This window comes from Strix uralensis, chromosome 3 (genome assembly GCF_047716275.1).
Source record: "Strix uralensis isolate ZFMK-TIS-50842 chromosome 3, bStrUra1, whole genome shotgun sequence".
NCBI lineage: Eukaryota > Metazoa > Chordata > Aves > Strigiformes > Strigidae > Strix > Strix uralensis.
The window spans coordinates 87,703,969-87,716,521 of record NC_133974.1 but is presented as its reverse complement, the minus strand read 5'-3'; the positions used below and the strand labels follow the sequence as shown (position 1 = coordinate 87,716,521).

Here is a 12,553-nt window from a genome sequence, read left to right as displayed (position 1 = left end):
CTGGGCTCTCGCTTAGTGCAGCTCCCGTGTGACCGCGGGGAGGAGACGGGGCTGGCGGCGGAGCCGGTGCTTTGCAGTGAAGTACGATGAAAGTAGGTGAAAGCAACCGGAAAGGTTTTCTGGCTTGTTTCTTCCTTCCCCCCAGCCCCGTCACCTGCTTCCCTCCCCCGGCATGTGTGTAAGGGCACACACGTGGCGGTGAATTAAAGAGAAGTTTAAAGCGTCTGGTTTGCTTTCTGTGCGTTTGAGGGTTGTGAAAGTTGCTATGGCCCGAGCTGTGAGGAGAGGGGCACTGCTGGATGCGCAGTCGCGGGCCGAGTCAGTCCTCCCAAAAGTGTGCCCGGGAAGGTGCGGAGTACCCCTGGGTGAAGGCTGTGCAGGGCGGAAGGTGTGTGCCTTGTGAGGAGGCGTCTGCGTGATATGGTGGTTAGTGGTATGTCAGGGAGCTATTCGGAGTGACAATTCATTAACGTCTAAATTAGATTAACATATTACATTCATTATTTACGGGCAAAAGAGAGTAATGACAGTAAATGGTGAATTAGCAGCTTTGCTCCAATGTAAATATCTGTTGGAGTAAGAGCTTACACTGATTCTGACGACACGTTGGTAGAAAGTCAGGTCCATTAATCATCGGGGAAGGAAGGAGACCTGAGGCGATGTCTTACTTGAAACCATTTTTGCCTTTTACAGTGCAGCGTTCAAAAGCAGATCAAACCTGTGGGACATGGCACAAGGAAATAATTATGGGCAAAGCAGCAACGGGGTGGCTGATGAATCCCCAAACATGCTGGTGTACAGAAAGGTAAGCCTTTGTGTTTTTGAGAAGCTGAGGAAGGGACTTCAGGAAATGGTGAAGTCCTGGACTCTCTTGCCTAGCAAGTGAGCTGTTATTTTTGCTGTTTCTCTTCAATTTGATGAATAGATGCTGCTGCTGTGCTTTGCATTGAATGGAGCAGTCTGATTTCAGAACATAATCACCTGCCACTAATTTGGGATGTTTTGTGTCTGTTCACGTTTGTGCTGCCTAATGCAGGTTAAATGGCATGTACAAAGAGGATCTGTATTCCAGGTACTACTAGCGACTTCTGTTTTGAGAAATGACTGAATCTGTTGTTTTAAATGGTAAAATACACACACGTGTCAACTTTGCGTCATGTTCAGAAACAGTTGGTTTTCAATTTGAAATACTTGATGCATTTTGTTCGCTTTCTGCATTGATACATATGATAGCGATGGTGGTGACGTGCCAGAGACTGGAACATTTTTTGAGTTCAAGTGTTCACTTGTAAAATTCTATTTGTAAATTGAATTAATATATTCTAAAGCTAAATATTAACTGTATCATACAATATTTTGTATTTCTGTCTCTGGGCAAAGATTTTCAGAGTGCAGGGAAATCAGAACCGTTAACTTATTCCATATGAAGGGGAAAAACTGATTAAAGATCTTATTTATCTGCAATCGCCACAACTTAAAAAAAACCCAAACACATACACTCCAGGGATTCTCTCTGGGAATGATTTCTAATGTAGTTATTCTAATAGCATCAATACACAAATTTCCAGACATTGAACTCCAGTAGTGGGGCTTATTTAGCCACTGTGCTTGCATTTAAGTGACAGTAGATGCTTGGGGATTTTGAGATGTGTTTATACATTTATTTTTTTTATAAAGCTTTAATTGCATTTATCAAAAAAGAATAACAAAATAAATTCTAATAATAATGGAGAAAAATAACTTTGCTGTCACAGACTGAAATACATAATTATGCAACTACTTGTTTATGCCTAGAACACAGTACTTTCTAACTTGCTTGTGGTTGTTTTTATCAGGTGGAAAAAAATCAATGTTTTTACTTTGTTAGAGGCATTGACTTTTCCTTTTGCAAGTTAACTGTAATAGAAAGCATCTGATATGTACTCAGTTTAGTTCTTGAGGTGAACTGAGGTATCATCAGTAACTGTGGTGTTATTTTCCCAGAAATTAAAAAATAGTCTCAAATTGAAGTCTGAGGCATGCATATTTTCAAATATGTTTCTGATTTCAGTTAGTTGGTCATGTGGTATTTTGAAAGATTAGGCTCTTTTTACATAAGTGAATTAATCTATGAATTTAACCTTAGTTATCTGTCTATGTAAGAATGCACATCTAGAAAAATATGGGGTTACCTTGCCGTTGACACAAGTGTGTTTTAAAATGTCATTGAATGCATGAATTTATATGTGAAAATATGCTGCATATATTAAAAGCAATACACCAAAGCTTATGTTGTTCTTTATAGGTTTTTGATCTTTCTAAACAGAATCTTTCCACATTTGTCATGTAATTCCATGCTGAGAAAAGTCTTATTTAGTACGCGGAGGGAAACAGAGAAACTGTTTCTCTTCTCCCATGGTTACTTCGTCTGAGGAACTGGTCAAGCTTGCGACCCATTATATTTAGTGTGACCTCATGCTAAAACATAACATTGCCCATGAGCAGCCTCCAGATTGAAATGGGACTGCTGAGACAAGTGACCAGAATCCTGGTGATGCAGGGGAAATTTGAAAGTTGGGAGCAGAGATAGGACACAAAACCTCAGGTATATGCTTGGCAAATCAAAGCATCAAACACCTTTTCAGTTGTCTGCAAATTAGCGGTAAAGGGATGATACCAGTCTTGTGTCTTCCAGTGTAGCAGTGGTCCTTCCCTTGTTGTCACTGAAGAGCAACTGGTGCACTGAGTATTAAACTTCCGAAGAACATTGACCTTCTACAGCATTACCTGCCATATTTAGCTTTGTACATGTCAACTTATTTTTGTAGTACGATGAATCAAAAAATCATTTAAGACTGTGTACACTGGTGTTAGAGTACAGAGAGAAAACTAAGTAGTCCTTCCTTTGGCAGTATTCAAGGAATAGGCAACAAAATAATAGATAACTTTCTTAAAAGTCACCTGCCTTTTTCTGCAGTATGATACTGCTGTAATCGAATGTGTTATAAATTCTGTCTAGAACATAAGAGGAGGATAGTTAGATGGAAATAATTTCACTTCAGAATATATAATCTCTGAATATAATTCTTTAATAGCAACAACTAAATCACAGGATTCCTTGTAATACATTTGAAAACACAATACTTCTCTGTCTGTCATTGTGTTGGAAATGAAAGCACTGTGCAGAGGGAACAAAGAACCAGATCTGCCAGCTTCATGAAGGACTCTTTTTTTTTTTAAAAAAAATTTTTTTTTTTTTGGCCAACTGGAAAAGTATTAATAGTAGTTAGAAAAAAATGTAAATGTGCTATTGGCTGGCTTCAGAAGGAAACTGAATTTGAAGTCTGACATTTTGAATAATGTTGCTGAAATCCACAAATGGGGCAATGCTTTCTTCTACTAGTTTATACAACATCAACACATGGAATAGCACACATTTTGTGATGTGTGTACCTGCAAGGAATAGATGGGAGATCTGTTATTATTTGTCTTAACGAAGAACTAATATTTGGCCATGCTGAGTGAAGACCATTATTTTGGCTATAAAACACAATTTTGTAATCTGGTAATTCTGCCAGTCTGTCTAACTTTTGGACACAATCTGAACTAAGTATCTTCTAAACTACATAGAGTTACAGCCCTGAGTTTCCTAAATCCTGATTCTGTCAGGAGCATTTTATAGAAAATTCGATACAGAATGAAGTTCCAGTGTTTACAAATCTGGTATTTAAGGCATAAATCGTTATAGAATCATTATTGCACCTTAAGTAAATTGCAAACTCTTCACAAAAAGGGCTATTTTTCTATTTTTTTAAATGTATTTGGTTTGTGATTAGTTACTTACTTGAAGGGTTGAAGAAAGATGGATTATCAAATTGTAATCTAGAGTAATATAAAGTGTAGATAGCCTGTTATTCTCATTGTAGCGTGTAGTCATAGACAAAGAAGGGTTTCACTGCATTTTGCTTTCAGATATGAAATATTTTTTTAAAAAGTCAGCATAGGATAATTATATATTTAATGCATACATAAGTTAGAATTACTTATTTGAATCTGTGACGGAAAAGACAGAAGCACAGATGAATAGTTCCTTATATCATTTTTACACTGGCTTTTAAGATGCTTGTGTCAGGGTTTTTATGCCTTGGGCAATACTATTTATTTTAATAGCATACCAGCCGCATTATTCTTTTTGGCTATCAGCCTAATTATAAAGTAATGACATGTGACGCATCGTTGGTACTGACATACCTTAGAAAAAGTCCCGAATTTTTCTGCTAGTAACCCAAGGCCAACATGAAAACTGTAAAACCCCTGCTTTTACTTCCGCTCCAATAGAGTCAGTTCCAGTCTGCAATTAAAAGTAATAAGATGCTAGAATCCATAGTATTTTAACATCACAAGTTGCTCATAGAGAAATCTTGAGTTTCAACAACTCTAACTTACTGCTGCAAGCTAGGTCTTAAAGAAGAAATTTGAGATGTAATATAAGGCCCACATTGTGCAGCTTTTCTAAGTTTCAGGGCCTGACCTGCCTTTTTGTTTTCTTAAAAAAAAAAAAAAAATCTCATGTGTGGTACAAATAATTAAAAGAATAAGAGTTGTCTTTGAAGAACTTCCATTTTAGACTTACTGCTGGTCCTTCTAAACCTTTGTTTACCTTTCTAGTCTGAGTTTTGCTTGATTTTTTTTATTCAAACATATGCTGCAAGGATTAGGAGTTCTAATTTGTAAGTTTAATGGTTATCGTATTGCTGTCTGAACTAGCTTAATTTGAGACATGATAAGATTAGCCTTGTCTGTGTAGTAATATTCTTGTGACTGAGACTTTGATTCTCTACCTTCCTCACTGCCCCGAGTGTTAAAATAGCTTTTGCCAAAGCTGATTAGAATTGCTAACAGTTGGGGCCTTCAGTGCTGTAATGAAGATAATGTGGTGTTTCTTCTGTTCTTGTGACAATTGTTGAAGGTCATATATGTCAGTAATCATGTATAGCAAGGGCTGAATTTGTAATCTCAAGCTACTTCTTAGTTTACCGTGATCTGGTATTCTTCGTAGTAACCATGCCTTCAAAGCATGATACTTAGCAAATGTTGTTGTAAAGGAGCAATAGCTGTGCAGTAGCAATATTTGAGGAAATAGTGACCACCATCTTCTAATAACGATTCTCCTCTCCTAAGCTTGTACTAGAGATGACTTTTAGTGTAGTGTGCAGATAATACTGTGTTCTCATGTGGCTTTTATCAACTGCTCTCTTAAAAAAGATTGTAGGAAGAAAATGTTATCACAGATAACTGTATTCCTTAGAGCCTGTGAGACTAAGGAAGGACATGGTAGGTGGGATTTTTTTCTAAGTGTTGTCACTCTCTTTGATAAGGGAAGAATTAGTCTGATAGATTTCTGAATATGCCACCACAACCTATGGAGACATCTTGCTCCTGGTGTAAACTACTGAGTTTGTTACTACATTGCAAATGCCAGAGTACTCTTAAGATACTATAGATAAAGGGCTTTTGCTTTGCTTTGTTTTTTAATTAAATTGCAGTATACTGCTACGTTGTGCAGTTTCTTCCAAGAAGAGTGGTACTGTAGCGAGTCTTGGATGCTGGTCTTGTTTTTATTCCAACGCACATCATTATAGAATTGACAGAGAAAGGTCTGCGTGTGTGGACCTTAGGAACTCCAGCTGTAGGAAGAACAAAATTTACCTCCCTATCCAGTGTGAAAGTTATGAGGATGTTGTAGTTCTGGAGCAGTTGGTTGATGTTGAAGTAAGCTATCACAGAGGTAATATTTAGAGGGCAGGAACTTAATACTGAAGGACAGAATAGTTGCTAGATGCTGTGGAGTGCCTTTCATGAGGTGAGACTGCACGTTTCCCTGTATGCTCTCACCCTCGCTTTCTATATCTACCCCCTGTGCAGTGATTCGCTTTGATGCTGTATCCTCTCCTGGAATGGTTATTGTTACTACTAGGTGTAGCATGTATGTTTTGGCATAATTTGTGATAAGAGCAGTAAAAAGGATTTGATTGTCTTCACAACCATGCAGAACCACTGAAAATACCAAGGAAATCAGATTGAAAATGTGTCTGAGTCTGCAGGAGTAGGTCTCCTGCCCTGTGTATTTCCTTTGGTGATTCCTGCTGGTATTTTCTATCCTTCTGTTCTCCTCTTCCTTCCACTAGGTGTTGAAATGTATCAAGTGATATTGCAGTGAGAGGTTAACTGCTGCTTACTGTTCTGAGCTTGATGTGCTTGGATCACTGGCATTACTGTCAAATGCAAAAACCCCACAGAATTCTGTGCCACCATGTTACTTCCTTTCTCCATCCCACATGTGCCGTCTGAAAACTGTATGTGCCTGTTTTGATTGTGCATTGTCATTTTCAGTTTCTCTGCTTCTTTCCTTTGAAGCAGTCTACATTTGTAGCTATGGAAACAATGATGCTATTGATAGTGACGTGCAATACGGAGTCAGAAATTGTTTGTTTTGGAGTTTAGAGTTTTGTTTTCTTTTACTTCAGACATACAACATTCTTTGTGGACTGCAGGAATTTTTATAGTAACCTCTATGGTCACATTTGACAGATTCCCAAAGTTGACATGAACTATAATGAGGGCACATTAAAATACTTGCATGTAAATACAGCTTGTTAAAATGTGGCTATTTTCCCAATTCAGGAATCACAAACCAGTTGAAGCTTAGCTGTAGTTTTTAGTATAGGAAGCACTACACCAGCTTCTTCAAATCAGTCTGTAAAGCTACTAAAAGAGAAGAAATTTGACTTATGAAGTCCATTTTCAAACCTAAATCCCAGGTGAAGCCTAGAAAGAACAGAATAAAGTCACCAGCAGAATATGTTTAATTGTTTGTTATATGCTATAAAACTTTTCAGACAAAGTGTTGGGGAAAGGTAAAGACTGCAGTTATATAATAATATAGAGTGTGGGCAATACCTGGTTTTCAACTATATCTCTAAAAAAATAAAACTTTTAAAAAAGAGATGCATATAATTATTCTCTGTGTCACAGATGGGTAAACTGAGGCATGACAGTGACATTTCAGAGCAGTGGAAAATCCTTTTTTTTGTAAACTAGAGCAAACTACTTTCTACGGAAGAGACACCCATTGGGGCTAAGCTTGCAAAATACTACCAGGAATAGCGTTGTTTTGTTTTGTTTTTTTTTTTTTTTAAATGGAAAAGGATTGCAGTAGTAAGGGGAAGAAGTTGGAAATGTAGGAGCAAACAATCAAGGCAAGAAAAGTCTGGATTCTAATAGTGCTAATATGAACCTTACAAAAATGAGTAAGGGAAGAAAACTTTGAGGGTGGGATTAGGAGGAGGAGGAGATTGACCACTTTAGAAAAAAAGTACGTGTACAATTTTACATGGTGAAGGGATCAGCCGAGAATTTTGATTTTTGGTCTTGATTGCCACCAGCTGTAAAAAAACACTGAAGATAAAAAGGTTGAGCTAGTTATTAAAGTACGTGTTGGTTATAAGAGTAATTGGGAATAGATATAGTGGGAGTGAGGTTGGCTGAGAAGCCACAGGGGACATTAATCCTTGGAGCTGATCTGTATGAGAAGCAGAGTTGGGAACCACAGCTTCATCTGGAGAGTGAGATCTGCCTGGGGTTAGTGCAGGAGAGCAGGCTGGCCAAGAAAGGGAGCTGTAGGAACAGGCATAGGAGCATCTCATAAAGCCATTGTAACTGTCAGTGAAGATTTTTCTAGATAACATACAGACGTCTTAACTGACAGAGATGGGAGCTTGGCATTTGGACTGTTTAGCCTCCTAAAATTTGGGGCCTGTTTTGTGCTCGTGTGCGTGTATATCTATGTTTGAAAGCTTCCTTTGTCAGATGCTGCTATGGATGTCTCTCAATTTGTTTGTAATGTTCTGTGTGTCTCTGAGAAGACAGCTTTATGAGCTGAGTTTCAGAGAAGCTGCTTTGTCTGCGAAGGTGATCAGGGCATCAAAAGCCAGAGACATCACACTTGCTTTTTTTTACTGTTGTTACCTGCTCTTCCTTCAAATATACTTCTGGCTAAGAGTTCATTGCTAATGAATAGGAACTGGAGAGATGACACTGTAATCTATATTTTATCCATATTTTCCCAATGAAGATGCCTATTTCTCAAGATTTTTATAATTGTGCTATTTCTACTCAATTGAGGACATCTTTGATAGCCATTAAATGAAATTTGAAGGGCATTAGATCCACAGTGTCATTCAAATGAGAAATCTTTTTGGGGAAGTCTCTCAGAATTTATCATATGGTATTCATATCAAAGGTGTGCTGGTTTAATTCTGAAAAACCTTAAGCAAGAGCCAAATAGGCCCTAAGGACCATCCAGATAGAAATTTATCATCACAGTGAAATCACCATTCTCCTGCACCCTTGTACCATTTTTACTGAAACCAGGTAAGATAGGAATGTTGAAGCTGTATTAACTCTTTTGCATCACTTCTGCTGGAGTTGTGTGTTTCCTTTCATGTATGTACATGCATATGCACTTACAGTATTTCAGGAGTCTGATCTAACAAACAGATTGGCAGTTATAAATATCCTCACAGCAGTGCAGAGTCCTGCTGCTGTGGGACAAGCAATGGCAGTGGGGTGGGTCTGCTTTTATGACAGAGTCTGTGGGGTCAGGACTCTTACTGGCACGTTGCTTTTGTGGCTGTTCTTCATTATTGATTAAATAGCAATCCACAGTAAAAAAAGAAAATATACATACAGTCCCCCTGGAATTTATTTTGGAAGGAATATTATGCCAGCCAGGCCCACTTTTATTGTAATCTGATTATTAATTTATAATTGATCATAACTGAATAAACATGAGCAAAAGGTTTTACTAGGGGCATTTAAATATAGAATAATTTTTGACAATTTCTCATGTATATGATGTAGCACTATTGTACTTTGTCTTGCACATTGTAAAAATGAATTGCACTGAAGTATTTTGAATAGCTGTTATTTAAAAGCACCGTAAATTCTGGTGGAAAACCACAGTTTTTCTGATCTACTTTTATATCAGGATGAATAAGCAGTTTACTGAATGTCTTTTGAAAGAAAGACATTAGTGCTTCTTAACACCTACATTTCTCTGAACTACAGACTGTAAGAGGTATTAATCTTCTGTGAGATAGATTCTGCCCTCAGATGTAGATTCACGGCATCTCCTGATATCAGCAGGAGCCATACAGTTGCATTTGATATAGAATCAATATCAACAAGAAGAATGACAAAGACTCATAATAAACCTTCAAAATTACACAAACTTGAGGCACATATTTAACCATAAGAATTCTCTTTGTTGAACACTTTTGTCTGTATGGAGGAAAAAATACAGAACATTTAATGGCTGTACCACAAAATCCCCAATGTCGGCCCATTTAGTGCTGCAGACATATAATTGTTCAGAACTGTAAAACAGGATGGCTTCTTAGTAGCAGATGGAAAACTTAGTATGAATAATGCTATCATACAGGGCTATACCAAGGTTTCTGTATGGCTTGAGTAGTTTATTTCAGCTGTGTCACCTGTAAAATAGGTGGTCTGCAATTTAATTAAACTCATCTTAGTGAAATTCTGTGAGGACCAACTGTTTACTTGGTACAGAGCACTTTAAATTTATCAAAGTACTACATTGGATGGTGAAGTACTACAGTGATAGGAATGCAGTCTTAGACAATTAGAATACTATAAACAACAAGAGTCCTACCCAGCTGCTCACAGTATTACTAGCTTTCAAATGTCTGGTTTTTTAAGAGTTACTAAGCAACAACAAATCTCATTCAAGTCACTAGGAGCTAAAGGTTTTTAATGCCTTTTCATAAATCATGTCTATTACTCCGTGGAATCATCACACTACCTGAATGAAATATTTAGATTCTGGCTCCTGTGGTCTAGAGGGCACACCAGTGTCCATCAGAGTAGAAGAGCCATACTAATTCCCAGTAAAGTTAACGCATTGGTTTGGTTTCCAAGAGAGAGGAGAAATACCTTTGGCTTGTTTAAAACAGAAATAAATTATATACTGCTTTATCTGTGCTCATTTCTTAAAAACCTGTACTATGACAGTATTATCTCTGCTATAGGAAAAGCTTTTCAGAGTTTAAGCAACTGTTCTGTTCTACGGACAGTTGTGACCTGAAGCGCTCAGGTTCATTTATAGTGGAAAAAAAAAATAGTTCTGACCTTGCTTTTTCTTTGCCATCAACTCTACTTCTACAGCATTGCCTTTGGACATTGAAGTTTATGTTCACCTATTTACTAAACGCACTGTTCTGTTCTTATATTGAGGTAGTGTTTGTATCTCATTTTGAGGTACATTCAGAAGAAAAGTGTGTAGACATGTTCTATTTATGTAGTTGTGTTTGTATTTATCTGTGGTGATGCATCTGTAGCTGTCATGCCATTAACTTTTTAACAGAAACTTTGGTACATAGTTGGTCAGGCAGGCCATAGCCAATGCTATTGCCTCTGGGATTCTTTTGGTTTACATTTTTTTTTGCTGTCTAGAAATTGAGGGCTAACTTTGGTTCCAGGACACTGGACTTGACAATCCTTTCTACTTCCATATTCCAAAGTTTAGGACCTCACTCTCACTTTAAACTGCAGAAAATAAGATATCTTGCACAGGTATAAACGTGTAACTGTGGGTTGTCTCTGAAGGTTCTAATTTTTCTTCCACCTCGCTGATGTCTGTTATCTAAATGAAGATAAACACAGATGCTGAGATGTCCGTTTATGTTGTCAGAGAGGGTGTTAGCTCAGGACTTTGACTTGCCATCCTTTTTTTTTTTTTTTTTTTTTTAAAAAAATTATATTGAACAACTATACTTGCTTCTCCTTCAGGCAGGATTTCTACCCTTTGTGTCCTTTGAAATAGTTTACGTAGAACATTTTATGGGGCTTATTCTTTGTCACTCTTGGCAATATTAAAGGACATGGAGTAGGGTCAAGGACAAAACGCTGTGTGTGTGGCACTGAAAGAAAAATATTTAGCCTCACATCATTCTGTCACTTGCAATACATTTGCCTTTGTATGAGGCATACCACCAATTGCTCTGTCTGGCGACTATGGCGAGATAAACTGGGTTGAACCGAGACCGCCAGGATTGTGCAGGTTCTTCTGGAAATGGAGCCGGAGGTTCACTAGGTGGTGCTCTTCCCCCTGGGCACTGAGCACACATCCCACTGGGGTGCTGGGAGGGACTCTGGAGGAAGGAATGAATGCTGGCCTCATCAGCAGTGTCTGGGTGTTGATATTGGTGTCCCGGTCCAATTGTTGATCAAGTCTTTTGCTGGTGGTTTTGATTCACTGATGCTCATTCTGCAGTTTCAAGGGTAGGAAGCCTCTACTGTCACCATGTGTTCATCACCCAGCCTAAACACTGCTGTTTGCCTGCACTCATGTTACACAAAAGAGGCTACTGGCTTTAGCATTCTGTTAGCAAACGGAAAAGATAATTTCTGTGCATAAAATTTGCAATCTGAGTATAAAACAAGAGGTGGTGAAGTGATTTGGGGAAACTAGTCAGAAGAGGCTGAGACTAGATAATTTCCATTTTATCCCTCAGTGCATGGAATGGTCTTTGTGTCACCTTCAGAATGTTGTTTGAGGATCACAAAAATGGACATGAAGCTCGCTACAAATTCAGTCGTTCACATGATTTTCTCCATCAGTGGTTTTGTTGTTTGTTATCTTGACAGACCTTAGCAAGAGGAAATATGTTTCTGTATGTTTTCACTTTTCTCCCTCATTCCACCTTTTTGATCTTTTTGTATAATCCATATAGATGTGGTAAATGGATTTTAGCTAAGCAATCCACAGCTGACATGAATATATTAGCATCAATTTAAGTTTTAGCCATATTGTTAGTTACATTTAAATATTTTTGTCCTTTTTGCAAGCTATCTTAAATAGTGCTTACAAGATGGACTAATTACATGCTTATGTGTTAGCCAGTTTGACTTTAGAGCGTTACTAGAAACGTTCAGTGTGCTGTGTTACTGCACTATTAGCTGTCCTTGGGACAGGTACTTTCTTGAACGTTTGAAGCATGTAGTAGATGCAGTTGAGGGGGAAAATGCCCTGTCCTTTTTTTTTTTTTTTTTTCTTTTTCTTAACAGTTAAGCTAAGCTCTTTCCTATTTATCTTGTAGAAGTAGAGGTGAAATTTGACTTTATTTGTGTGGCCCTAAGTGCAGAGTAACTGCTGTTCTCACTCAGGTTATTAAGGTTAATTCCTTGAAAAGTAGAACCACATGGTTCCTGGATTGGTGAAATGCTACAGAAGTTCTTAAGTGGTGGTGTCCTGGTGGTAGTGTGCTAGAGGTGTGAATTCCAGCTTTTTTCCGCTAAAGTAGGCTATATTGTAGAATGAATTAGATGAAACATTATGTTTTGTTTATATTTTCCATTTTCCCTTCAAAACAAGTAAATGTAATGATGACTTTTGAATGAATTGCCCTTCTACAAGCTAAATAAGTTTTCATAATTGACATATCAATTGTAACATTAACTATTAATGCAGTGAATGACTTCTGACAGGTGA

The 12,553-nt window shown here is 37.8% G+C and overlaps 1 protein-coding gene across 5 annotated transcripts in view; it reads left to right on the top strand.

The window, feature by feature from the left end:
• The first annotated feature begins 274 nt into the window (after positions 1 to 274).
• RGS7 (regulator of G protein signaling 7) overlaps positions 275 to 12,553 on the top strand; it is a 248,123-nt gene continuing 235,844 nt past the window's right edge. For 2 of the 5 annotated variants that reach the window (XM_074863229.1, XM_074863230.1), the window contains exons 1-2: positions 277 to 388; positions 694 to 805. In XM_074863229.1, coding sequence (XP_074719330.1) covers positions 300 to 388; positions 694 to 805 — 201 coding nt within the window. In that variant the 5' untranslated portion in view covers positions 277 to 299. Of the gene's footprint in view, positions 389 to 693; positions 806 to 12,553 lie in introns of all 5 variants that reach the window. The other 3 variants (XM_074863228.1, XM_074863227.1, XM_074863231.1) reach the window with 3 other exon arrangements.